This window comes from Abramis brama (assembly GCF_963993115.1).
Source record: "Abramis brama genome assembly, chromosome: 12".
Taxonomy (NCBI): Eukaryota; Metazoa; Chordata; class Actinopteri; order Cypriniformes; family Leuciscidae; genus Abramis; species Abramis brama.
The window spans coordinates 36,755,722-36,783,273 of NC_139974.1; the positions used below are offsets into that span (position 1 = coordinate 36,755,722).

At 38.8% G+C, this 27,552-nt stretch overlaps 2 protein-coding genes across 6 annotated transcripts in view; one reads left to right on the top strand and one right to left on the bottom strand.

Moving 5' to 3' along the window:
- The window catches only part of dync1i1a (dynein cytoplasmic 1 intermediate chain 1a), a 71,112-nt gene extending 60,996 nt beyond the window's left edge, over positions 1-10,116 (top strand). For all 3 annotated transcript variants that reach the window (XM_084131106.1, XM_084131107.1, XM_084131108.1), the window contains 2 exons: positions 3,952-4,077; positions 7,710-10,116. In XM_084131106.1, the coding sequence (XP_083987232.1) occupies positions 3,952-4,077; positions 7,710-7,820 (237 nt within the window). In that variant the 3' untranslated portion in view covers positions 7,821-10,116. The remainder of the gene's footprint in view (positions 1-3,951; positions 4,078-7,709) is intronic.
- The window catches only part of slc25a13 (solute carrier family 25 member 13), a 40,500-nt gene continuing 23,064 nt past the window's right edge, over positions 10,117-27,552 (bottom strand). For 2 of the 3 annotated variants that reach the window (XM_084131103.1, XM_084131105.1), the window contains 9 exons: positions 27,200-27,284; positions 26,495-26,653; positions 25,025-25,077; positions 23,522-23,602; positions 19,891-20,031; positions 16,057-16,195; positions 14,284-14,442; positions 12,869-12,959; positions 10,117-11,083 (listed from right to left, as the gene is read on the bottom strand). In XM_084131103.1, coding sequence (XP_083987229.1) covers positions 10,915-11,083; positions 12,869-12,959; positions 14,284-14,442; positions 16,057-16,195; positions 19,891-20,031; positions 23,522-23,602; positions 25,025-25,077; positions 26,495-26,653; positions 27,200-27,284 — 1,077 coding nt within the window. In that variant the 3' untranslated portion in view covers positions 10,117-10,914. The remainder of the gene's footprint in view (positions 11,084-12,868; positions 12,960-14,283; positions 14,443-16,056; positions 16,196-19,890; positions 20,032-23,521; positions 23,603-25,024; positions 25,078-26,494; positions 26,654-27,199; positions 27,285-27,552) is intronic. The other variant, XM_084131104.1, reaches the window with a different exon arrangement.

The following is a 27,552-nucleotide window of genomic DNA, read 5'->3' on the forward strand; positions in this document are numbered from 1 at the left end:
AAGATATATTCTCTGTAAACAAAAATGCATTTGAATTAAAAAAATAAACATTATAAAAAAAGAATAAAAAAAAAAAGAATAATTGTGTAAGTACAAAAAATGTAATATAAAACACATAAAATGAGTCTTATTATCTTAAGGACTTTTTCTAAGGATGTATATATCAGCTGTTTTATCTGAAAACAAGGCAAGAACGAGACAGAAATGCTGATTTTGGTTTGCGGACTCTGTAGAATGATGAGGTCATATTACCTGTCATATACTGGATCCAGCAGCGTTTATCACTGATAATGGAGGGTCACTGTACATCACATGTTATGATGTTATTATATGTGACAGTTGACTTACTGCTACATGGACCGTTCACACAATACGTCAGTCCGTAATGTTGGCCACGCCGGCCCCTGAGGCCACGGCTCAGAAGTGTTACATCTGTCCTGTCAGATTAGCTCTGTTCTGACTGACACTGCCTGTCCACTGAGGAATACACACCCTCTTTAATTACACACTCACCCATCGCTCTCTCTGCATGTGTGTTTGGTGGAAGGTAACCAACAACTAGCTCACTGATTGTAAATCATATATGGTAAAGTCAGCTTGAAATCAGAACTGACCCTGAATGATGCTTGGAAAAATGTAATCTTTTATTTGACAAAATTGCCTTCTTTCTTAACCAAGCCCTTATTTTTCCAACCAGCTGTCATATAAAAAACACTTTTCATGCTCCTGTCGCATCTTATTATATAAAATCAATCCCATCCTATATATTTTTATTTTCAATATCCTGTTTAACTCCAGTAAAATAGTCAAATACAAATGTAAAATGGGTTGCAAACACCATTTCATGTTGATTTAAAGTCTTTGGCGAATGAGGACGAAACGTGAGATGAATTCGATCCCACATCTGCTTTTAAACCACTAGGACACTGTACTTCGGTACTTCGATATATACCATGGTAATGAATGATCACCATGTTGTATAGGGATGCACCGGTAATGAAATTCTGGCTCATTCTGATAAGCCAATAATTATTTGAACGTTCTGGCCAATAACCAATATTAAAACTCTAAATTCTAAAATTCACAATATTATAATGAATGTGGGAAAAAATTATAATTATTTTGGTAATGATTACGTTTAACAGTGTTAATAAATGAATAGTGTTTTTAAAGCTTAACTTAAGATGTCAGCAGAATTAGTTTAAATGCAATATCAAATATTGGTCAATATTTTATATATATATATATATATAAGCCAATTTTTGATATTTCCCCTGCTTTGCTCTAATGTTGGCTGATATTCGACATGCTAACAATATACACTCTTGGAAAAAAAGGTTCAATGGGATTCTATACAGAACTCGAGAGTTTGTAACTCGATTTTAAGGAGCCAAAAAGGTTCTATATAAGGAAAAATGATTGCATGATACTACCATGTTTAATCGGTTATTATGTTTGCAAGCTGTTTAATTAATAAAAGTTGATAAAAATTAAAAAATTAATAACAAAAAAAGTAATTAAAACAAAATAAATAAAATTATCCTTTGATGGAACCCCTAAAAGGTTCTATATATTTATATATCTATATAGTTCTTTATACGCTCATATATTTGTCTTGGTTTCCAGTACTAATATCTAAACATTCATTTGTCAAGATACATTTACTTTAGAAACAAAATTGCATAAGATAAAATCTTGTTTTCTGAAGAAAAGAATAATAATTAAAATAAGTTTGTGCATTATTTTTTTTATTTTTTTTAAGGTCAATGGGGTCAGAAAATAATCTAGTTTTCCCTTTGTATTTTTCTGACCCCACAAACATGTATTATTTCTTGTTTTAAACACAAACAAATTTAGATTTTTTTTTCTCTCCAGAAAACAGGACTTAATATTTTATGTCAATTCTATCTTATTATAAGAATGTTTAAGTATTGGTACTGGAAATCAAGACAAAAATACTGAATAAGAAAATCATTTTTTGCAGTGTGTATTGTGCATTCTTATTTATTTATTTATGTAATGTGGTATTTACATGGTATTCTAAGGTATTTACAAAGAATTTATGTCCATTTCTATAAATAAAAACATGGTAATGGTTCTATTAGTTTTGAAAAAAAAAATGAAATTTGGCCTTTCGTGTCATATCAGTAACCTTTGACCTTGACCTATGTAACTTGTGCCCCTTCTCTGTCCTATTGCCTATTCCAGCATCAACAGCTTGTTTGGCCTGTTGAGGAGAGATAATGAAAGAGTGTGTGTTGCCTCAAGAACAATGCATGTTATCCAAAACACCAGGAGCCCCCAGTGCTGACGCACACACCGACACATGCGTAAACAGCCAAAGATCTTGTGCCAGAAAGCAGCCAACAGTTCTCCATTGTCAACTTATAAAGAAATTCACCCATAACACCATTAACAGACTGCGGGCTCGCCTGCTTCCAATTTACGCGAAGAGAAGCTTGCAGCCAATTGAACCTTGCAGTTGACTCTTGGAGGAAGCTGCTCGCTAATAGCTCTCAGGCTGTGGTTAGCCTGTTCTGAAGCGAGGAAGCTTTTGTATTAGCCAGCCTACAGCTTCCATCTTTGCTGACAACATGTGTCGGGCCAGTCCTAACTGTCATAAGTAATAGGCAGAAATCAACCTCACACACGCGCACAAACAGAGCCTGTGTATCGCTTTAATGTGTGCGGCGCAACTATTCATGATGATTTATGAAATCATTAAAAGCGCTCGTAGCTATTCCAGTAGAGCAGCGGATTCGTCTCTTCTTCCTATTAGAGCTCAGCTTTGACTAGACATCCTAACAACATCATTTGATGTTTGATGAGTTATAATATCCAATAAGAGTTAATGCACAAACTGAAGGCACGTTTTCCGAAGGGAAATTCGACAATTTTATAATACTCTTGTTATAATTTATTGTATTTATCTACTGTATATTCTTCCTTGAATTTGAAAATTGGAGGTATCATCAGTGAAAGTCAAACAGGTTGATATTTTGGGGTTTTAAAGGCGAGCACATCAGGGGCTATACAATATACAGAGTGTTATTTGTGTAATTTTTATTAATATTTTGGATAAATAGAGTTAGAATTTTGTAAATGAAATTTTTAGATATGTGATATTTTTAAAAAGATAATGTTTCGTAGCACACAGTTATGTTTTGTTTTCCTGAATTTTTAGGCAGTTAGCTGTAAATATTTACATTATACAATTACAAAATTACACCCGTCAAGTTTTCAGATCACCAAATATGATTCAAAATTGATCAATTTGGCAATGAAACTATCGGTCGAACGTTTGGGGTCAGTATGTTTTGTTTTTGTTTTGTTTTTTAAAGAAATTATTACTTTGATTCAGCAAGGAAATCGATCAAAAGTGACAGTGAGTCCATTTATAATAATGTAATTATAATAATTATAATAATGTATTATTTTAATTTAATACTGTGAAGCTGCTTTGATACAATCTGTATTGTGAAAAGCGCTATATAAATAAACTTGACTTGACTTGACTTAATAAAATATTTCTATTTCACATAAATGCTGTTCTTTTTAACTTTCTACTCTTGAAAAAACAAATGTCTTACGGTTTCCACAAAAATATTAATATAAGCAGCATAACTGTTTTCAACATTGATAATAGTCAGAAATGTTTCTTGAGCAGCAAATCATCATATTATAATTATTTCTGAAGGATCATGTGACACTGAAGACTGGAGTAATGATGCTGAAAATCCAGCTTTGATCACAGGAATAAATTACATTTTAAAAAACATATTTAAATCACAATATTTTAGGTCAAATAAATGCAGCATAAGAGACTTTTGAAAATCAAACTTTTGAGCGGTACATTATACATAAGAACTGTGAGAGAGCATCATTCACACACTGTGTGTTTGATATCGCTGTATTTGATTAGAGGTGTGTGTGTGTGTGTTTTGAGTGCAGGTTCCCAGTGCCAGCGTGACCATCGAGGGCTCCCCCGCTCTGAACCGTGTGCGATGGGCCGCCGGGGGCAAAGAGGTCGCCGTGGGAGACTCCGAGGGCCGTGTGTGGATATACGACGTCGGAGAGGTATGAATCTAATGTGTGAAATTACCGTTATTATTAGGATTCTTTCAGCCCGTACAGGAGCTTCACGAACATGGATGCGGAATGAAAGTGGAAGTGAAACTGAATCTCTCCGAGTTGGGGCTGCATGTTTACCGAGCCTCTCTGAATGGATAGCTTGTTATTGTTTGAATCTTTTATTTTAAGGCCGTCTCCACATGAATGAGTCTCCGCCACAGAGCAGCAAAACCACGAGGACTCCCATGTTCACCATGTTGTTTTCGGGCTCCGGGTTTGGCCTCTCCTCATGTGTGGGGCAGTGCTAATCTTAGCGCAGTGTATTGTGGTAATTGGAGAGTGCGTCGGTGGAGCATGTGGGCTCCTTGGGCTGATGATAATGGTGGGTCATCAATAAAATGAAGTGAAGGAAAGTTGAAGGGTTTCGGTGGAACGGGGGCTTATTTACCAAAAGCCCTCAACATGGGCTCGTTCAGCAGAGGCCGTCACCAACATGAACAGCACCACTTCTGACGACTGCCAAGTCCCTTTGTGTTATATTTAGTAGACTGTGTTAAATATTTGCTTTGGATCACCACCGCATGTTTTTGCCCCGCTTGAGTCGCATTGCGTAAAGTTCAGATGTCATTTTGAAGTTAAAAAGGTTTTGTTCTTCAACCGAGGGTCGTCCCCTGGAACAGAGGGGTTTTTAAGGCTACGAATATCCTGTCTTTACAATCTTTCCAGAGCCCGTCTACGGAGAGCCTGGCCACTTCCTATGAAGTCCTATTGTACCGAATTTTGGTTGTAGTTCCACCAGAGTTCCACTGGGGGCGATCGCCCATGAGTGCAAAATGAATGGGAGTCTATGGGGCTAGACGGCTAAATTTGTCTCTTTCACCCGATTGCTGTTGAGAAATCTCAGATTTGATTGTAGGTTTTGCAAGTTCAACATGGGTTATAGGTCGAAAGTTGAATGAACGAGTACTTATGTCCTTTCGATTTCTTACAGGTTGAGTTGTTGTTGCCCATAACACGCTAGCATTCTGCTAATGAACGCTGATTGGTCAGTGAAGGACTGATTACGACCAGAGATACCGCTTGATGGCATTGTGTGTGTGTATTTTCGGCGTGGTCTTTTAAAACAACAAAACAAAAACTCTTGTAGCACGTGTATTTACCTGTGTCAGCTGTGTTGTCGATGCCTCGAGAGAAAAGAAAGTGCAGAGCGCGAAAGCACCAAAGTGACTGAAGGATTGTCGTAAAGCAGTATCTCTGGTTGTATGACGTCATTGACATTTTAAAAGACTTTTTAAAGCAAATAAGTGACTCTATAAAATCTAACACCCAGCAATGTGTAATTTCTTTGCATCTCCTTTCGAATACAACATTCAAATTACTAGACAAAAAATTATATCCTGAGAAAAGTGGATTTTGAGGGGTATAGCGCCATAGACCTCCATTCATTCTGCACTCGTCCTGTGAGCGCCCTCATATGGAACCAGAGTGGAACTGCAACCAGTTCAGCCGGAAGTTTACTGAGAGTGGAAGTTCTCCCCTTATTAGACATTCTCTGATCTTTCTTTGCTGTAGTTCTAGCGGACCATAGAAGAAGACAGTTTTATGACTAAAAGTTTTCTGTTATAGTGCCTCTTGTGGCAAAGCAAAGAGAGTCGCGTTATGAATTCTGTTCAGATATTTCAGGGTGTTACTTTGCATTCATATTTTTGCATAGATTGTTTCAGACCTGACTCTGTTACTGCAGTTCATAGATACAGTGATTTACTCTTCTCCGACCAGAATGAATTTATGATTTAAAATTAGTTTTTTTATTATTTTTTTTATTTTTTTTATTTTTGAAGAAACAAGCCCAATTTGACACCTCTTTAAATCTTATTAAAACCTAAGTTGTTTAAGATAATTTATTATTATAACATTAGTTAATGCATTGACTAACTAAAAATGTGCAATATATTTTATGTATTACAGCATTTATTAACCTGTGTTAATGTTAGTTCATAAAAATGCTAATTTTCATGTTGGTTCACAACCAATGTTAACAGATACAACTTTTGATTTCCACAATTTATTAGTAAATGTTGAGATTAACATTAATTAATATGAATAAATCCTGTAGAAGTATTGTTTAGTGTTCGCTCATGTTAACTACTACAGTTAACTAATGTTAACAAATGAAATCTTATTGTAAAGTGTTACCGAAAAAAATATTTTAAAATAACTGCTTCACTTATTAATATTAATATAACTTTTATCTGCAAAATCAAAATCATGTGCTCCAACCAACCTGCAGAAAAAAAAATATATATCATAGAAAAATTATAATGATATCATAGAAAGGGCCTCATCAGACCATAATGGTGTTAAGTGTTAAAGATGCTTTAAGCGATGTCACACATTTTTTTAGGCTGAAACATTTTTTGTCACATACAGCAAACATCTCCTCACTATCCGCTAGCTGTCTGTCCCCTGAACACACTGTAAAAAAACGCGGTCTCTGTAGACAGCCCAGGCTTCACAAACGGCAACAAAAACAAACTGGCCCAACCTGGACCACGAAACATAAGAAACAGTGTTCTAGCCAATAACCGACAAGAATGATGTGGGGGTGGGGGGGTTAGTGCGCGTAAACATGAAGGGGGGTGTGGGGAGTGGAGGAGAGAGAAGCATGCAGAGGGAAGTTAGCCAGAGGAGAGATGTCCTAGACAACGACTAACATTAGAATTATATTCTCTTGAATTTTGATATGGCCAACACACGACCAAAGAGACGACGTTCTGATGAACAAATAGCAAAGAATAGGGAAAAGGAGAAGGAATGCGCAAAGTCCCAAATTTACATCGGGGGAGGGGACAGGATGAGGAAGAGGGAGGGTCGAGCTAGCCTCCGTTTTGTTTGACAATACTTAGAACGTCAACAAGAAGTGACATCACCCAACATTGCTTAGAGCACCTTTAAGCTCAGTAAAATATCTGATATTTTTTTGACAAGGCAAGGTTATTTCAGTTCGCAAAATGTCCATGAAAACATATATATTTATATTATGTATGTATGTATGTATGTATACTGTATGTATATATATATATATATATATATATATATATAGTGATGAAATCCCAGTGCTATAAGGTCATTTATTGACGAAGGCTTCTTAAGACCACTTGCTGTACTATAAAAGAGCTTGATTTGGCCTTTGGTTTGGAAGTGGCTGTCATCTCCTCCCACCTCTCTATTCCTGTTTAATTAAACCCTGTAGATCTCTCTCTCTCTCTCTCTCTCTCTGTCTCTCTCTCTCTCTCTGTCTCTCTCTCTCTCTCTCTCTTTTTAAGCATGGGCGGCAGGCAGCCTTTCATTCTCGTCTATATCTGACTCTGACAGCAGAAAGTGATCCCACACCGTCACCCAGCCGGCCCATAGTCCCCATCTTCCCCTTCCTGAGAACTGACACGATAAATATTCAGCACTCAAAGGCCAAACAAGCAGCTTTATTGTTCTGTCTCTGAATCACAATGTGTGCTGATCTCTTTCCTCTCCCACACTGTGACAGCACATGTAATGCGTAGCTTTGCTCTTGATGTGGCGTTTTGGAGATGTGGGGGGTGTTTTTGGCACTGGATCTCTCAAACGCTCATCTGTTGCAGCTGGCCGTGCCCCACAGTGAGGACTGGACCCACTTCGGACACACACTGATGGAGATCCGTGCCAACCGTGGGGATGGAGAGGAGGAGGGGCCTGGGGAACTGAGTGCATAAACATGGATCCAACAGTCATCAGCGTCATCACAAACCCAGACTGAGCCTGATGTAACACACTATTAGCATGTCCACTAGTACTGTGCTGTTTACCGGTTATCCAAAGGGACCGTTTATCCAAATAATGAAAAATGTTGCATTGTTTACTAGGGCTGGGTAAAAATACTGTATGATTTACTGCAATACCGCATACCCTGCCTCGCAGCTGATTTCATTGGTCAATCATTCAAGAAAACTTCAGATTCAGATTCAGTTCAGGAATATCATTGGTGGATCTGATCACAGTAATGCTATCTATCAGGATTTGCTAGTGCTATAGTGAGGTTAGGGTTAAAGTCAGCATGAAACAGGAGTTGTGATAGTCTTCTTCTGAAATGGCTTCTCAGACAAGAACAAATATAGAGAGGGACCGGTTTTTGTCCATGGGGAATTGATTGGATGGTTTCGGTTTGCTGTTGTTGTGATCTCACGCGGGCGACGGGTTCTTCCTTCCGCGTACCAGAAAACGTCTTCAGAGAAGAAAGAAAATGTGGCTACGAGAAGTTATTTCAATTAAAGATTATGAGGACACATGAATAAAAAAAAAAATAATGATGTCCACAGATAAATCATTTATAATAAATACTCCAACATTCCATAAAAATAAGTCAATTTGATTGTCAATTTGATTTCATTGTGACTTTAAGGATTAGTATTTGTTTCAATGCTGTGTTGGCAATGTGCACTGTGATTAACATGACTGATGATGAAATTAGAATCGGCTGCAGGGCGGGGCTTGTTCTTAAAGGGATAGTTCACCCAAAAATGACAATTCTGTCAGCATTTACTCACCCTCATGTTGTTCCAAACCTGTATGAGTTTCTTTCTTCTGTTAAACACAAAAGTAGATATTTTAAAGAATGTTGCTAACCAGACAGTTGACGGTAGCCATTTTTTCTACTATGGAAGTCGATGGCTACCGTCAACTGTCTGGTTACCAACATTTTTTAAAATATCTTCTTTTGTGTTCAACAGAAGAAAGAAACATTGGGTGAACTATCCCTTTAATTGGGTTTTGGGGGGGGAGTAGCATAAAAATATAGTTTTTCTGATTATTTGCTGGTAATTCTTAAAATACCAAGATCAATCTTTTACTCTTGTCTATTTTCAGAGGCAGCGTGGCAATGTGGGTTATTTGTATAGCGCTGTTTAGCTGAACCAATTCAGTCAATTTTTTTAACTTCTATTTTGCGTAATGCGTAATTTATGAAGTTAGAAGGTTACTAGTATCAAGTTTCTCAAACCGCTTTTCAGCATTGCTACTCTCCTACCGCTGAATTTGAACTGAAATATACCCGTATGGATAGCAAAAAGAAATAAAATTGAATCGAGCTTGCGAATCGCCCTTTCGTTTACTGCGTCCCTCCATGGTGAATGTGATTTCATCAAGCCCAACATGTTCCTGGATCAACATCTTTGCTGATCCTGGAACAACTTTCCAAACAACCAATCAAATTTAAGGGACAAGTTTACAGTTTATGTCAAGTTTAGACTTACAACCAGGGTTAGGTGCTTCTACATCAGTGTTATTCACCCATTATTTCCCTCTGATTTACGGGATAAGTTATGGGTTATGTTAGGTTTAGGGGTAAGGGATTAACTTTTTGTACTAAAATGTTGTTCCAGGATCAGGAACATGTCTTACTTGGCAAAATCACAGTGACCGTCATTCCATAGGCTAATAATGAAAGTGAATATTGAACCACAGTTTTATTATGGAAAAGAGCTGCTTATTCTGCACAACGTCATACAGGTGTGAATGAATACTGTGAATGACAGTTTTCATATTTAGGTGAACGATCCCTTTAATATTGTTGCTTATGGTAAAATTGTTTTTATTTCTGTGAGCTTGTGTGCAGTTTTTGTTGTGTAAGAGTTCATTGTATTTTTTGTTTTGTTTCATCTCATTACCTTGATAGCATTTACTGCTAAATCAGTCCATAACATGTCTGAAAATGTGAATTTGAAATAACCTGCTGCTAGGAAGGCATTTTCGACGTTGGTTGGTGGTTATTTTTTAGTATACTTGAACAGTGTGTGTATATTTTTGTACTGAGCTCCCTGCATGAAGTATTAACAAAGTCATGTAAGTTTAACTGTCAACAATGGCTTTCTCATCAGTGTTTAAGCAATGCAAACAGGTATTGTGTGCTTGCTAAAAGATTTCACATTTTAGAAATGATGTTATTGAAAACCATAAGTGAGAAGTGTGTGGCTAAATACAATGAGTATTGACAAATAAAACATGCTCAACCAGTTTCGTTTTGATCTTTTAATAAATCTTTCTTTCAATCAGTGCATCTATTGCTGCCATACTTAGAGTAAGGCACAGTCTTTACACACTATGTACAATCAGCTCTACTGTACAGCTCAATATAATGTCTTCACCTCAATTTTACAGTACTAACATACAGTACATTATCTGTAAAAACCTTGGAGTCTCCGGACTATAAATCAACATTGCTTGTATATCCCCAAAACATACTATAATACATTCAAATGTGTGTCCACATCAGTAATGAAATGAATGTTAGTATGTGATTACATAGTTTTTATGGTAAAAGGAGAAAAAATGTAAACAGTTTCACATCTATCATTAAAAAAAAAAAAAAAAAAATCTTTGTTTAGTTTCAACTGGATATGCTTGTACTGTCAAAACTCTGCAATATGCATCAAGTGCCTTGAGTTCATTATATAAATTAAATTAAATAAAAGGGGATCAACTTTAGTAAATCTAACTGATCAGTTACATGAATTGATTGGGAAGGTCATAATAGTTTTGGAAGTTTGTTACAGGTAATTTTTCAGGAAAATAAATAAAAATACAATAAAATAAAGAATCAAATGAACAATGATTTACATTTAAAGTCACACGACCATCCCACTGAAGAATCCAGAACTTTGGTAGATCATCCCCATCTACTTTAAAGCTGTAATATGCATTAATAATCACATAAAACATCCTTTCCAGTTGATCTGCTGAAGGTTTTATGAGATTCATAAGTGTGTGTGTTCCAGTGTAGGGTAGCGTCACCCCATAGTGCAGGCGTTCGCCTCAAGCGCGAGGGGCGGCAGGCGCTCGGAATCGCGGTAGATGCAGTCCAAATTTACTCTCGATGCCAGCAAACGTGGCCACGGCCAACCTGAAGCCACCGATGTGGTCGGGATTGGGCGCCGGGAGGCTGATCCGAGACTTGGGAGTAGGCTCTGCGCCAGCTGGTTTTCTGTGGTGAGGAGAGAGCGAGAGAGAAGATGGATGAGGAGGAGGAGCAAAGGCAGACTTCACATTCTGCCCTGTCCTGTCCTGTCAAACAAGAATAAACAGCCTGCCTGCATACTGAAAACAAGAATATTTTCCCCTCAAGTTATGGAACACAAAATAAATGAATAGACCAGAACTGGTTTCTTGCTTTCCTTTAAAAAAAAAACTTCCATTTAGGACACAAATCCTATTTTAGGATGTCGTCTTAACATTTTAGCTTGAATGAAATCATAATCGTGTAGTAGCTCAGTCAGCCTGTTGAAGCACATAAACCAGACGTGAATATAAAAACAGTTATTTTGAATTTGAGTGTCAGCATAAGCAATAAAATGTCAATGTGTTTATGTAGACATATGATAAAAAGGAAAATTCTGTATATGCATGTGCTATTTTAACTTGGTTCTGATTATATCTTCATATCTTGGTCAGATTATGTCAATGTATAATAATAGGGGTTAGCAATATTTTTCCTTTTAATAAATGAATGCTTTCATTCAACAAGGACACATTAATCAAGACATTTATAACGTAACAAAAGATTTATATTTCAAATTAACGCTGTTCTTTTGAACCTTCTATTCATCAAACAATCCTGAAAAAATGTCTCACGGTTTCCATAGAAACATTAAGCAGCACAACTGTTTTCAACATTGATAATAATCAGAAATGTTTCTTGAGCATCAAATCATCATATTAGAATGATTTCTGAAGGATCATGTGACACTGAACACTGGAGTAATGATGCTTTTTTAGGTGAACTATCCCTTTGAGGACATTCCACAGGTCTCTCCTCTATTAGAATGAGCATTACAATGTTATTATTTTATTATATTTATAGTACTATTGGTCATCAGTTAACAGTCATAACATGAAAGTAATTAAGCATCAGCTAGAATTTCAGTATTAGTGCATCCTCACTTTTTCTTTTCACATAAAATAATGTCAACTCAAAGAAATGTTTCAGATATTTCCGCTACATGACTGTATGATTTCACGCTGTCCTAAAATACACTCTGTACTCTGGATGGAAAAGTTTAGAGAAAAGGCATTTATTTTGTGTTCCGTAACTTGAGAGGAAAATATTCTTGTTTTAACAATTCAGTCAGGCTGTTTATCTCCAGTAAACTTTTCGATATGACAGCACGTGTTTAATAAAGTGCTCACCGAGCCACATGAATCAATATATAAACAGGTATAAAAACAAATCTACACATAGGTCAATATATATACGATGTTCTTTTATATGTGCCTGTGGTTTCTGGCTTTCAGGACAGCACAATGTTCCATGGGAAAATAAGGTCATTCTGTCCAGAACTGGAACAGACTCCGGTCGAAGCAATCCTCCCCACCTCAAATCACTTGGACACATGGAGCCATGTGGCTATGGAAGAGCATTTCTAGAAATGTCACCTCCAGGCTTCAGTGAGTCAGCTGACCCTTTCTAAATCATAAAGCGAGGGTGTTTTTCGCTTCAGCAGGAGAGATAAAGATGCCGCAAACAGCTTTCAGTCCAGGCATTCGACGCTTTCTTGTATAGCAATTATTAGGCCTCCCTGCCTCAGATGTAACAAAGTGGCCGTCGAAATGAGAGTCTTTGCTACAAAGCCAGCCCTCTCTAAACAGCTATTAATGAAATTTCAGGGCATCTGACATTTCAGTGCTCTTCAAATTCACACTGTGTGCCCCAGAGATTTTGTTCCTAATGGAAGAAATCTAAAGAAAGTTTTAAGAAGTGTGAGAGTCTTACTGTCCACCGAAGTCTACGTAAAACCACCTCTGCAGCAGCTCATAGGTCACCAGCGTCACTCCAAACTGAGGCGAGGAGCGAAACACACGTGCTGAGCAGGAAAAACAAACAAAATTACATTCATGTGAAGCATCAGCAAGCAGTCTGAACAGATTCTACATTTATTAAAAATGCTTTAGGTCATGTAGGAGTGCTAATACACACAATTATTAACACAAAAATCGTCTGTTCGCTGTATTTGTTAGAATTGCAAGTCTTCTTAAAGGGATAGTTCACCCAAAAATGAAAATTCTGTCATTAATTACTCACCCTCAATCATTCCAAACCCCTCAGACTTTCGTTCATCTTCAGAACACAAATGAAGATCTTTTTGATGAAATCTGAGAGCTTTCCGTCCCTCCATTGACAGCTACGCAACTACCACTTTGACGCTTTACCACTTTACTTCATTTAAAACTAATCCATATGCGGTGTAGTCAACATTTTCTGAAGAGACTCAATCGCTTTATACGATGAACGGATTGAATTTAGGCTCGTTTACGATGACTTTTAAGAACATTCTTTTCAGGAATTCAATTTATTCTTAATTCTTTGCCCCTGTATGACTTCATTCTTCCGTGAAAAACAAAAAAGGAGCCATTTTATTCCAAAAATAATTGCAGAAAGTTCAGTGTGCTCCATAAAGGAAACTGAGTCTGTCCATCATAAAAGTGGAATAAATGTTGTCCATATGACATGTGTAGTATATTTCAAATCTTCTGAAGTAGTTTTAGATGAGAGACTGAATTAAATTTAAGCCATTATGTGCTGAAAAGCTTTCTTTAGGTCTCAAATCACATTTAGGCTTGTGTTCAATTCAAATGTGGCAGGTCAAGATGTGTTAAAAGTCAACAACGTCTCATCATTGATGTCAAACCAACTGTGACGCATCCTGACACACCGAATTTGAATTGAATGAGATTTGAGAGCTACGACAGGTGGGCGAATTTGCCGACTAGACTTTTTGTGGTCCACTGAAAAAAGAAATTCGTACAGGTTTGGAAAGATGTAAACAATGATGGAATTCTCATTTTTGGCTGAATTAACCCTTTAAAGGTGCTGTATGTAATAATCTTGTCTGTACTAAAGCATAAAAATACTGTCAAATACTTGTTTTTCTGAAAAACATTGTAACAGAGTGTTTGTTTTGATCGGTGTGATCCCGCCCACTGCCAATTTACCCAATAGTATTTCGATACACTGGGTACTGGGAAACAACTCTCAAATATTTTAAATTTGGACTGTTGAACGCATTCCAATCGCTAGCAGTCAATATTACATACTGCACCTTTACTATATAAGGTCAACTGAAAAATCCATTGGAGCAAAAAAACAACATTAGCATGACTAGTTTCAGGTAAGTTGGCGAGATACACCTCCAGCTCCTTTCCAGAAGGCACGAGGTCCCTCCTCCTGAAGAATCTTCCAGAAACAGTCAATGAGTCCATTGTACGTGGTCTGACCTGCACGGGCAGCCACTTGTAACCGGGTCTTGATAACATCAGCAGGGGTCACCAGGGATGCGGCAGGCATGCCTAAAGAAAAGTCACACATGTCAATGAAGAGTCTGATTTGAAGTCATTAGAAAATTTAAGTAACAACTTCAATCGTTTTTGAATACATTTGACTCGTATATCACATGAATATAATTTAATTCAGTTTTCATAAATACAGACAGCCTATTTTATCAAATATTATAAATATCTCAAGCGGAAAGCTCCATTTATTCAGCATTGTGCATCGTTTTTTTCACTTTCAGGTCCAGACAATGCTTAATAATGAGGCTGGCATAAGCCCTGTCCCACGCTGTCCAGCACAAAGGCCACTGTGGCACCAATTCAGCTCTTCATACCCTAAATCAGCGATAGCATTTAGTCTGAGCGGCCACACCACCATCGCACCGACTCCAACACATGTTCAAGAGCTTTATTTTAACATCTAAATAAAATACTTGCATCTGAATAATTACGTGCCTTTCTCTCTGCTGACCTGCTTCGACGGACAAAGCTTCACCGGAGCACAAAGAGCATAAAAATGAATTACTGAAACTAAACTCGAATAATTTTCATTACCAAAAAATAAAATTGGCAACAAATGAACTATTAACTAAATTAGTTTTTAATATACGGTGAACCCTTTACCAACTCGCCCATATTAAACATAAACAGGCCACTAGACAGAAATGACACTAAGAAATGTAATGCTGTTAAACATTTTTAAATTCAGAAAAAATCTGAAACTTGAAAAATTAAATCAATTAAAAATAAATACAGTAGTGTGAATTACAGATCATAGATATATAACTGTAAAAAATAACACGCAATACATACGCATTTCCACTAGAAGTAGAGGATAAAGCCAACTTTACATTGGTCGATGCCCTAGAAGTCTGCCCGCCTCACCAATAATGGCGCACAAACTGAGCGTGAAATTAAATTTCCCGAACCAACTGTAAATCACTAATTGCCTTGAAGCTCGAATCGCTGATAAATGGTAGACCGAATGATACATGCCATAAGAACATACCTAGCCATAAAAAAGTTGCTTTAAACCATCTGACAGATATAAAACATTGGGAAAGACAGGAATGCTAAGCTCTTTCTGACCATGTATGGCTTTTCAATCTCGTATCACGCTCACGTCAAGAAGCAGTAAATCTAAAACGGCAAAAAGGATTAGAAATAAATATTAATTCTCTTTCACTTGCATTCCAAACCATACTGGCTTGGCTAAAGACGTGGTCTTTTAAACAATGTTTTCTTAAAGATGAACCACAAGAGTAAAATATTAAAAACAACATCAGATCTGGATCGTATTTTACATGTGACAAGGAACGAGAGACTTGTAAAAATATTGCAAGTCAGATCTTGGATGTGTTGGCCTGGTCATGCCAGTATCGTAGGATCTGTTTATTGCTCCTGCAGTAAGGCTACTTTGGGACTTTGAGATATTTTGTTCCTCTTTTAACACTCTCAAAGCTCAAAGCACAAACTTCCAGCCCCTTTATATTAAACAGTGGAAAATATCCAACCCTTGGCAGGCGCGCTGCACTTCAAAACATAGCCTAAATCACTGAGCACTCTAATTACGGCCAACCACAATGGAGCCAGTGGTGGCAGGCGGCTACCGGAGAGTGTGTGGTGGCTTACCCGCCAGCGCCCCTGCCAGCAACAGCCTGCCAGGTCCCACTCGCCCGTCTCCGTCGCTCAGGGCCGCCTTGATGTGTGCGTAGCAGGGGAAGTAGATGGCCGAGAAGGGGATGTCTCTCAGGAAACAGGCTTTTGCACCCTGGAGGCCGGAAAGATGGACACATGACGTCAAGAGAAATATTACAGAGATGTCTTTTGGATTCAGGGACCGCGCTAGTGTAGCATTGTGAGGTATTCTGGGAGTTCGGTTTATGGCGTGTTAATGTCAACCCTTCGGAATAAGTCTGCTTTGTCCCTTTTCTGACTTGTCACTTCAAATAAACATTCACCATGCTGTTTTATGCTTCGAACGGTCGCGGAGACTATTCTTGCGTCTGTCACCGCAAACAAAGCCGTACCTTCAACGGGATCGGGTTTCCTCGTCTCCAGCGAGCTGGCGAGCAGCCAGGAGTGAAGAAACAGAGAGATTTTCCTCTCAGCAGAACGCTTTAAAGCCCGGCTGAAGTGCGCTTTAGACAGGCTTCATTAAACTCGCAAGGTTAATCTGCAGCGTGTACACAGGTAGCACAGATAGCCAAGGTATCTCTTTCCTGAAGCGATCTTTGTGCTCTCCTGCGGGCCGGGGCAGACGGCCTGCTGCGAAACCAGATCAAAATCACCCCCGCGTCCAGAAGGCCAGGCCTGGCTCATCTGCTTCGGCAGTGTTAATGTGGGAACATCTGGATCCACTGGCCCTCACTGTGCATGATAACTCGACAACCGCACACTCGCAGGTGTGTGTGTGTGTGATACGAAGTGTGTGTGCTGGGGCTCTTGGTTTGGGAGTGTTGGTGGAGGCCCTGCAGCAGCAGAAGGGGAGAGGCGGGGTAATTAGGCTGACAAAGACAGCTCTGTGCCTGGGCCGGACCCTGAGGAGCCAGGCCGTCTGAGAGAAGCAGGCTGCAGCGCGTCTCCTGCACTCAAAGCACATTGTCCGCGCGGCTCAGGAGAGACACAGATGGAGGGGAGGCACCGGATTCGACATTCTTACACACACAGGCTGTTGTGTGCCGTAGTGACCCCCCTCCGACCATGACTCTGAAATAAAGGCTTCTTTCCCACGACAGGCTGACAGGTGAGCCCTGGAGACTTACCTGCCTCGGCCAGACAGGAGAGCAGGCTTTTTTCCAGTGACCAGCCATCTGATTTACTGATAAGTGAAGCACATTCTACTGTAATCTACTGAGTGATATCGAAAGTGTATGAGAGATATTGATACTTAAAGGGATAGTTCACCCAAAAGTGAAAATTAGCCCATGATTTACTCACCCTCAAGTCATCCTAGGTGTATATGACATTCTTCTTTTAGACGAATACAATCAGAGTTATATTAAAAAATGCCCTGGCTCTTCCAAGCTTTATAATGGCAGTGAATTGCCGTTTCTGTTTTAAAGTCTATAAAAGTGCATCCATCCATAATAAAAGTGCTCCACACTGCTCTGGGGGGTTAATAAAGGCCTTCTGAAGCAAAGTGATGAATTTGTGTAAGAAAAATATTCATATTTATAACTTTACGAACATACCGATTCGACTTAACTGTAAAGCGCAACTTGCACGAGTAATGCGACGCACTGCTGATATTTACGCTACATCATGACTCAATACGCTACTTCCGTCTTCACAAGTTGCGTAAGTAGAATGTGTATGTTCAATTGGCCTGAAGCTAGAATTTTAGAAATTTGTTTTTCTCACACAAACGCTTCGCTTCAGAAGGCCTTTATTAACACCCCAGAGCCGTGTGGAGCACTTTTATTATGGATGGATGCACTTTTATAGACTTTAAAACAGAAATGGCCATTCACTGCCATTATAAAGCTTGGAAGAGCCAGGGCATTTTTTAATATAACTCTGATTGTATTCATCTGAAAGAAGAATGTCATATACACCTAGGATTACTTGAGGGGGAGTAAATCATGGGCTAATTTTAATTTTTGGGTGAACTATCCCTTTAAGAGACAACCTGAGAAATAAAAGGCTCAATGCAAAAGAGCCGTGAACCTTGTGTGGGCAAAGTGGGTTTGAGTCTGACTTATATACATACATATATATAAATATATACAGTATATATATACAATATATATATACAGTATTATATATATATATATATATATATATATATATATATATATATATATACACAATATATACATAATTATTAAACAACTGTTTTTAACATTATTAATAAGAAGACATTTTTCTTGAGCAGCAAATCATTTTAGAATGATTTCTGAAGGATCATGCGACACTGAAGACTGGAGTAATGATGCTGAAAATTCAGTTATTATAAATTGTAATAATATTTAAAAAATATTGTCTGTACTGTATTTTATATCAAATGAATGCAGCTTTGGTGAGTATAAGAAACTTCTTTCAAAAACAAAAACAATTTTTTTTAACATTATGCATATATATATATATCTGCAGCCTAGCAGTAAGAATTAATTTAAGTTTTCCTCTTCTCCTCATTATTTACTGTCCTCTCTACTGCCTCTTTAATAATTAAAAAAAAAGTGCACATCAGTTATTATTACAGCATAAAACAACATCAATCATCTACATATAATTAGCACCACACATAACACCTACGCAGAGGTGAATGCGCCTCATTAATCTCTCTCCAGCTGTCCATTAATGTCAGAGAACGCAGCCACTGGATGAGATATGACCCAACGCCATCATGGCAGTCCCCACAACGCTGTTTACACCAAAACACTCGCTCTCCGCAACCTCCTGCGCTCCAAGCCTCAGGAATGCAGCCCTGCATCCCTCCTCAGATGCACTGGAGATGTCCTCCTGCAGTGCTGCTGAGCCTCATGGGAAAACAGGACACAAAAGCAGCACTCAGTGAGCTGATCTGAGAGGCTGGTGCTACCTGGCCCGACGGCTACAGCAGCCCGCAGGGGGTGGATTGAGCCATGATGGTGTGTGTGTGAGTGTGGAGGACTTGCTGGAGAATGTGGATCATGACTGAGGCACTCTGGGATATAAGAGGTAGTGCAGGGAGTGAATCCACAGGTGGGAGGCGCTAGAGAGCTGAGGATGCTCCTCTGGGTCTTTAGTGTGGTACGAAGTGGGTCAGACTATATCTTTGAGAGATATTTGAGGAGACATTAAATATACAAACTTTCACATTTCAAAACAACAAAAAACTAGATACTAAATGTTTTTTTAGAACATTATAAATAAATATAAACTACCATTGAAAAGTTTGGGGTTGAAAAGATGTGTTATGTTTTTGAAAAAGAAGTCTCTTATGCTCATCAAGGCTGCATTTATTTGATCAAAAATACAATAACAACTGTAATTTTGTAAAATATAATTACAATTTAAAATAACTGTTTTCAATAAAAATATTTTTTAAAGGCCTGTAATTTGAATTCAGCATCATTACTTTCAGTGTCACATGATCCTTCAGAAATCATTCTAATATTCTGACTTGATGCTCAAAAACATTTCGTCTTATTGTCAAAACCATGATACATTTTTTCAGGATTCTTCGACGAAAAGAACAGCATTTATTTGAAACAGAAATCTTTTGTAACATTATAAATGTCATTACAAACTGTCACTTTTTATAAATATAAATAATAACTAATTAATGTAATGAGCATACCGAATTCAACCAAATGCTGACATATTACACGAAACACTTCTGCGACATATTTCCCGCTCATTTATACTGTTTACTAAATAAGCAAAAGCATGTACCAGTGAAGCACATACCTCAAGCGCAGAGTAGATGTGTCTGACGTATGAGAATTAGGTTTCAGGCTGTTTTGTGTGAGTGAGACATACCTTGTACAGGCCGAAGAACCCCAGGTCACGGATGACGGAGAGAGCGCTGACGCGTGGCCCTGTGGTGATTTCTCCAGCCACCTGCAGTCGGATCTTCACGATCTCCAGAGGGTTTGTGAAGATCACCTGAGATCCCCCAGCCTGAAGATCAACAACACCAGCATACAGGTTTTCACAGAGCTTCGTCGACAATTCATGTTTTTAAATGTGAGAAGTGTAAATAAGGGAGGAAAACATGTATGTACAGATCATCTGAGGCAAATCTGTTACTATTGTAAACACGTTCTGATAAACTCAAAGTGGAAAAACAAAAATGACAAGAGGGAAGTAATGTGATATTCTCATTGTAAGAGGACAATGCTTCAAGCTGGGCCCTGAGAATGATTGTGCTATTGTCACTCTTTGTAGGAGGTGGAGGTTGAACCTGCCAAAGACAGACGGTGCCTGAAACATCACACAGAACGCAGGCCCCTGGGGGCCTCTCAAAAAACAACCTCATGTCTCCAACCTTGTACTTGCGAGGCAGATAAAAAGCCTCAGCAGGTTGGAACAGGTTCCTCCGAGTTCTTTGAAATGGTTGGAGTTTGACATGACAGCATCTGAAGCTGCAACAGAAGCATTTAAACGTGTCTCGCCAAAGAGGCTGTCCGCTTGCCGCCTCCGTGCCCTATCTTTCCTGTTGCTCATAGTTACTGAGGCTGCACACAGAAAAACAGAGCAGTGTAATTAGATGGAAATCAGTTTCCATGGATTTCTTCTCCTTCCCTCAGCCCTCCTTTTGAATACATAAGGGCCTTACTGTTTGTTTGTTGTTGATTTTATTCCTCCATTCTTTCAGAGATATTAACGTACGGGGCCGTCTTACGGGAATCTGGTAAATGAGTCTCGAATCTCACAAGTGTGCGCATTTAAAAATCCCACTGAGTACGAGGCAGCATATTTAAAAATAAAGATCATTATCATCTCATTGAAGGTGCTCTTTAAATAGGACGGAGCAGACTGACTTCCCTTCCAGAGGAAATTACAGCTCGACATACAGAGAGGGCTGCCTACCTTTCACAACTCACAGCTACCACTTAATAGCTGGCACATTTCGTGAATACAGTTTATTTTGGTGTCCAATTATCTTTTTTTAAGTATTAGAGACACAAATCCCTTTTTTTTTTTTTTAGAACAATCAGAAAAATTAGATAAACTATTATCTAACATAAAATTAATCTAGCATGAAGACTAAAGTAGGGACTTGCTCTGTCTTGTCCCACCTCAGGTCTTGACCTTCTCTATTGTATCTAACAGTTGAAATCGTTTAAATCAAATACATTTTCTCAAAAGACTGAAAAGATATTAAAATTATGGTTATTAAAAAAACACTTTTTAATTTTACATACTAAAAACACTTTATATATATATATATATATATATATACACACATATACACAGACACACACATACATGTATATATATAAATCCTTTAATTTGTGACACCCAACATTTGTAACATTATTTGGATCCTTTCTTAAATTTAATTCTTTCTTTATTAAATCACATCCCATATTCTCAGTTTTTCACAAAAATATACAATTTCTCAAAAGCAAAAGTTGCAAGTTGCAACCCTGTTAAATTTTTTATTGTGTTTATTGCTTAATTACACAGTCACAATCAACATTTTCTGAAGATTAAGCACTTCCTATCACTGAGGGGAAAAAAAGAGTTTCACATCCTATCTTGTACCCTATTCATGGAAAATGCCACTTATTTATGTGGAAAGTAATCTTTTATGGTTAATTATGGCATCAGGGCTGAGAGCAATCCTTTTTCAAACTTGTTTTGGAAAGGAATAATGCACTAAGGAGAGGGCCAGGTTATTAGCCGCATTAATTGGGTACTAATTGGACATTTAAAAAGTTACACAAAGAGAACAAGCAACAAGCAAACAAGAACATCGGTTAGAGAGAGACAAAAGATCAATCACCTCTGGAGGAGAGGCAGTTTAAAGAGCGGGAAGCACGTGCTGCAACGTGACTGCGAGAAATGCGATGTGAGTGCAGAGTGAGGCAGCGTCGGCTCGATAATTCGGTGGTAATTACAAGGCAAGGTAATCCCCAGAGGCACTGAGAGCGTGTGTGTGTGTACCGAATACACGCTCTACTGGCGAGAAGATCGCAGCTGAAGACAAATACTTACGCACACCAAGCGCGTCAGCACCACACACACACAAAACACTTCAGTCTTCTAAAAACAATAGCTCAGCGCCAGACACAAACATTAGCCTCCCTTCATTAATGCTCCCTCACATTCCTCGCACTTAAACGGATTACACAAGCATTTTTGCGTAGAAATGAAAGCATTGCGATAAAAAAATGGTTTCGCAATTGACTAACAAACCGTTACAAATGCTGAGAAATACAGGACAAGCTAAATTACACAGCTCGTACTGCAAATGAACAAAGCGTCACTGTATGCGTGCCACGGTTTTTCCCCGCTCTCTACGGCACTTTGCGTTGGCTAAGTGAGTATTTTGAGAAACCCAGCCCTCAAATGAAGGCCAGCAACAACCAGATAAGAATCCAGCCAACTGCTCGGTCAGCGAAGCATGCTGTTCTTACCAAATGACCAACTCTTGGCAACTGTCAAGGGCCTAATTCAGAGGACGCAAGGTGAGAAGAGAGGAGCTTAAAAAGTTTTTTTTTTAAAGCAGTTCCGTAACCCTCACCATCTCTTTCGCTTTCTGTGATTTTTGCTCTCCTCCTTCAGATAGGAACATTCATGGTGCACAAATCAGCAGTCCAGTCTTTTCCCTCTCAAACCAAATAAATAGATTTGATTTGCCGTGGCTGCAGTGTCAATAAACACGGCTTTGAGCGAGCGGCGCGTGTACAGGCGTGAGAACGGGAGCGGATCCTGCCAGGCCAAACACTGGGGATTCGGTCCGGGGATGAAAGGAGCTGTCAGAGAAATCAGAGGAGGAAAAACACATCTCCGTGGCACAAGCCGTCTTTCTGAGCTGACTTCATCTGCAACCAACCCGATGTTTCCGTGCCCATCTCTTTTCAAATCTCAGAGCAGAGATCGTGTGGGCTAAATGCACTCATGTCGGTATAATCGAAACTCGCAATCATCTAAGAGTCGTTTTTTTAAAAGGAAGCCCACGCGTGTAGAAATGTTTTAGCGATCACTGTCATGTGAAAGAGACTCTTTCAGTGTCCTGGGTCAGGGGAGACATGAAGAAGCAGGGTCTGGTTTTGACATGAACAGGAAGGCTACTACTCTCTGAAACCTGAACTGACACAAACGACATGGAAACGATGTATTAATAACGTTATTCGCTTTAATGAAAAGGGTAACTCACGCTGGTGAGGGGCAGGTTGAGAACAACCGGCAGCCGTGGGGCGGCAGACTGTGATTTAGAGGTGAGATGACAGAGGAGACGTGTTTTATACATGTTTTTAAACACTGATGGGGCTGAAGTGTCTTTTCAATCACCTCACAAAAGGAGAGAAGTGTTCCCTCAGGCCAAGGCTTAGACCTCAAAGTCCACTGACATTCAAAACTAAACTCCTTTTTGTCAGTGTACTGTTACTGCGTGATGTATGGATTATATGTTGGCGTGTCAAAGCAAAGAGCAACTCACACATCCGCCAGCCAAGATTTCAGAAGGTAGAGGAACGCTGCCGTCTTTTTGCATAGTCTTTCCTCTCACAAAGTCGTTCACCTGTGGAGAAAAAACACACAATGTAGCATCAGCTATAGATTCTTCAAGGAAAAGAGCTACACTGCAGACTTCTACACCTGCACAGACTCTGAATTAAAGCAGAAACTCTCACAGAAATCTGCATTAAAGGTTTTACAAATTTTATCAGAATTCGAACGCCACTTGCAAGTTGTTAGGGGGTTGTTTTAGCACTCAATTCAAGGAATTATACAAAAAGTGACTCAATTTAAATGGGCACGCCTATAGCAGTCTACACTTTAGTGTCTGGTTAAACTGGATTGCAGGTGGTCAGTGAAGGCGACGGCGATTTTCATATTAAAGCCTTTTTTGTGTCTCAGAATAAAAAAAGAAAAGCTAGTCACAATTACAACAATTTGTGACAATTGTGATATATTGAAGTCACAATTGTAATATATACAGTCGCAACTGAGATATAAATTTGCAATTTTGAGATAAAAAGTCATAATTATAACAAAGTGGCAATTGTGAGTTATAAAGTCAGAACTCTGAGATAAAGACAAAACTTTGAGATATCAAGTTGGAATTTAAAGTGGCAGCTGACAGCTGTGAGATGTAAAGTCACAACTGAGATTTGGTCAAAACTGTGAGATAAAGTTGCAGTTTTGAGATATAAAGTGGCAGCTGACAGCTGAGATACAAAGTCAAATGTGAGATAAGAAATTGCAATTTTGAGATATCCAGTCAAAATTTTGATATAAAGTCACAATTTTGAGATATAGTCACAATTCTGAGATAAAAAAAAAAGCATTTGAAAGCTGAGATAAAAAATTGCAATTTTGAGATATCCAGTACGTTTTTTGATATAGTCACAATTTTGAGACGTAAAGTCACAATTCTGAGATATAAAGTGGCATCTGACATCTGTGATATAAAGTCAAATGTGAGATACAAAATTGCAATTTTGAGGTATCCAGTCAACATTTTTAAATAAAGTTGCAATTTTGAGGTATAAAGTCACAATTCTGAGATATAAAGTGGCATCTGACAGCAGACAAAGTAGCAATTTTGAGATATCCAGTCAAAATTTTGATATAAAGTTGCAATTTCGAGATATAAACTTGCAACTGAGATGTAAAGTTGCAATTGTGACAATAAGTATAAAATACATAATCGCACTGTGAGATGCAAAGTCACAACGGTGAGATAAAAAGTCACAATTACGAGAAATAAAGTACAAGTGAGCCTGCTGATGCCCAATACAACTCAAGAATGTCTATGATCCCCAACTTTGACAGGGGATCAAACAGAAAACGGATTCACTTCTTTTTCAAGGGGCTAAGGCGAGGCACTGAAGTCAGGCAGCAGGCGGGTGGGCGAGAAAAGAAGAGGGGTGTATTTCTGAGGAGTTAAGGGCTTTGGTTTTCAGAGGCCACGCTGATGTGGTGAAGGCAGAGCACTTACTGTAAGCTTTATGGCTTTCTCGGGAGCCACGCCCAGAAGCTGCGGTACGAGGCCTATAATTAGAAAACAAGTTGATTAAAAAAGACAGGGGTGAGGGAAGCACGACTTTCCTCAATATAAAAGCTGCAGCGCTGCCTCCAATTCCCTATCATCCACGCACTAATGAACACTATTGATGTGGAGTGCTTAAATATTGGAAACTTAACAGTGCTACAAACTCTATTTCCCTTTAAAAACAGCCTTAACCAAAGTTTACACAGCCCTCAATTACAACAGATTTCTGGCTTAGACAAAAATAAACTAAATAATCTGATTTAAAAGTGATGACCCACCCCCGGCAGTAACAAACAAACTCGGTAATGTGGGCATACTGTACGAGTCCAAATAGGCCACACAGCTAGATGAATACAAACATTTCCCGCGTGCATGGCCTACGGAGCGCATTTGTGTTTATATACAAACAGAGAATTAGAAAAAATATTTTTTTTTCAAACTTTATCATCCATCGAATATCCCGTAAACAGTTTTGTTCTCGCATGCTGCTCGTTTCTTTGTGTTTGCCAGGATCATTGGCTGTTGACTTTACCAATTTCTGTGTTTCTACGTTGCTAGTAAACAATCAGTGTGACTTTTATTATGTGATGAAATGTATTAGTAAATGTGTTTATTACTGCCCTGCATTACGGAATCTGAAAGCCGACATGCTAAAGAAGAAAACAGAATGAACCTGTAAAAAATAAAATAAAAATCTTTTTACTTACAATAATTGTTCACCTTAATCATCAAACTTTTTTCTTTTTTTTTTAGTTACTCAAAATTTCACATCAAGCTACAATGGGAAAGACGCTTGTGTACTAAATGTACACTAAACTTTAAGGTATTTTTTTTGTGCATTTGCTAAAAGCCTGGTCTGCCCACTTCCTTGTTAAACTAAACTACTGTATTTATATGCAAAACAAAAGCACTTTGTGCTCACTTCGAATATAGTGCTCTGTGTCATAAAGCACTGATATGCTCTGCTAAAACGAGCACTGAATGTTCGTACCATCCCGTAATAATTCTGCACGGGTGATGAAGATCTCAGCCTCTCTTTTGTCAGCTTTATGATTGACAAATACCAGTAGTTAGTGTTCTCAATGGAGGTCACATGGCAATTGCACCTTGCAATCACAATTTGAATCTGTGACCTCACAGAATGCTTTAAAAACTCATGTTCCAGCTCTAAAAGCAGAGCAGATCCTTATTATCTGAGCGCCATTGACTGCATAGAGCATTCATGTTCTTCATTGTTAAGTTCCTGTGCTGGTATGTGCCCTTTCATGCTCAGCACATTGTCCCCTCGAGCAGCAAAGGTAGACTTAATCTCTTCAAAGCAGGTAAGGTCAGAGGGAAGATGACCTGCCCCTGGCTTTCATGAAAACGCTTTTTGTTGGTGCGTCCCTGACGGCCTGGCCGTGCGGAGCCACTGACCTCTGTAGAGACCAAAGAAGCCCTCGTAGCGCACAACCTTCTTGAAGCAATCAATGCTGTTCTTATACATCAGCTCATCCACGAAGGATCCTGAAGAACGCTGGTTCTGCATGCGGGTCTTCACCAGGTCGATGGGGTACACGGCAGTGGCACCCACGGCTGTCGTGAGAGAAAATTTGTTTAAAACTACAAACGACATGGAAAAGCGAGACTGTTAAAAGAGATGCGCACCCAAGGGGGCTGATGAAGGACACATCAAACAACAATTGAAAACACCGGATGGGAAGAAAGTCAGGATATATTTGCAGAGCACATCAGTCAATTCTTATCTGCCAACTTTGGGGTGGACACAAAGGGAATACAGCACCGACAGGCTTAATTAAAGAGTGAGTCGCCCTGCACTACCTCCTTATTACCTTGTCTCCTCCGAGAGAGCCAGTCTGGAGCCAAACACAGGCCCAAGCACCACCTCCTTACGTACACACAGACCGACACACACACACACACACACCTCTGATCACTCACAGGTACAAAAGAATCCACCCAGGAGGTTCCCATGGTGCACAACCTCATTAAACGGGAGAAATAGCTTCCTAAGAAGGCAATAGGGCAGGCTTTGTTTTTCTTTTTGTCCAGTGCAGCTATTTCTCGTGTGGAGGAGGGGCAGGTAAAGGGGTGGTGCACAATGATCCGTGACTGACTCACCTCCAGCCACAGAGCCCAGGGTGAACCTGTACGCCGACTCAGAAGCCTGAATCAGAACCGAGCGAGACACGTCCCCACCAGACTGCTGCGGACAGCAAAAAAAAAAGAATCAGAACTCCTATCGTAATATAATATAATAGAATAGAATAGAATAGAATAGAATAGAATAGAATAGAATAGAATAGAATAGAATAGAATAGAATGTTGTTATCAAAATCAAAGAGGCTTTTTTCCAAATATAATATTTGCTTTTTACAGAAAATTTGTATAGAATAGAATAGAATAGAATAGAATAGTGGCTTTTCCAGCCAATTTTAATATAGAATAGAATAGAATAGAATAGAATAGAATAG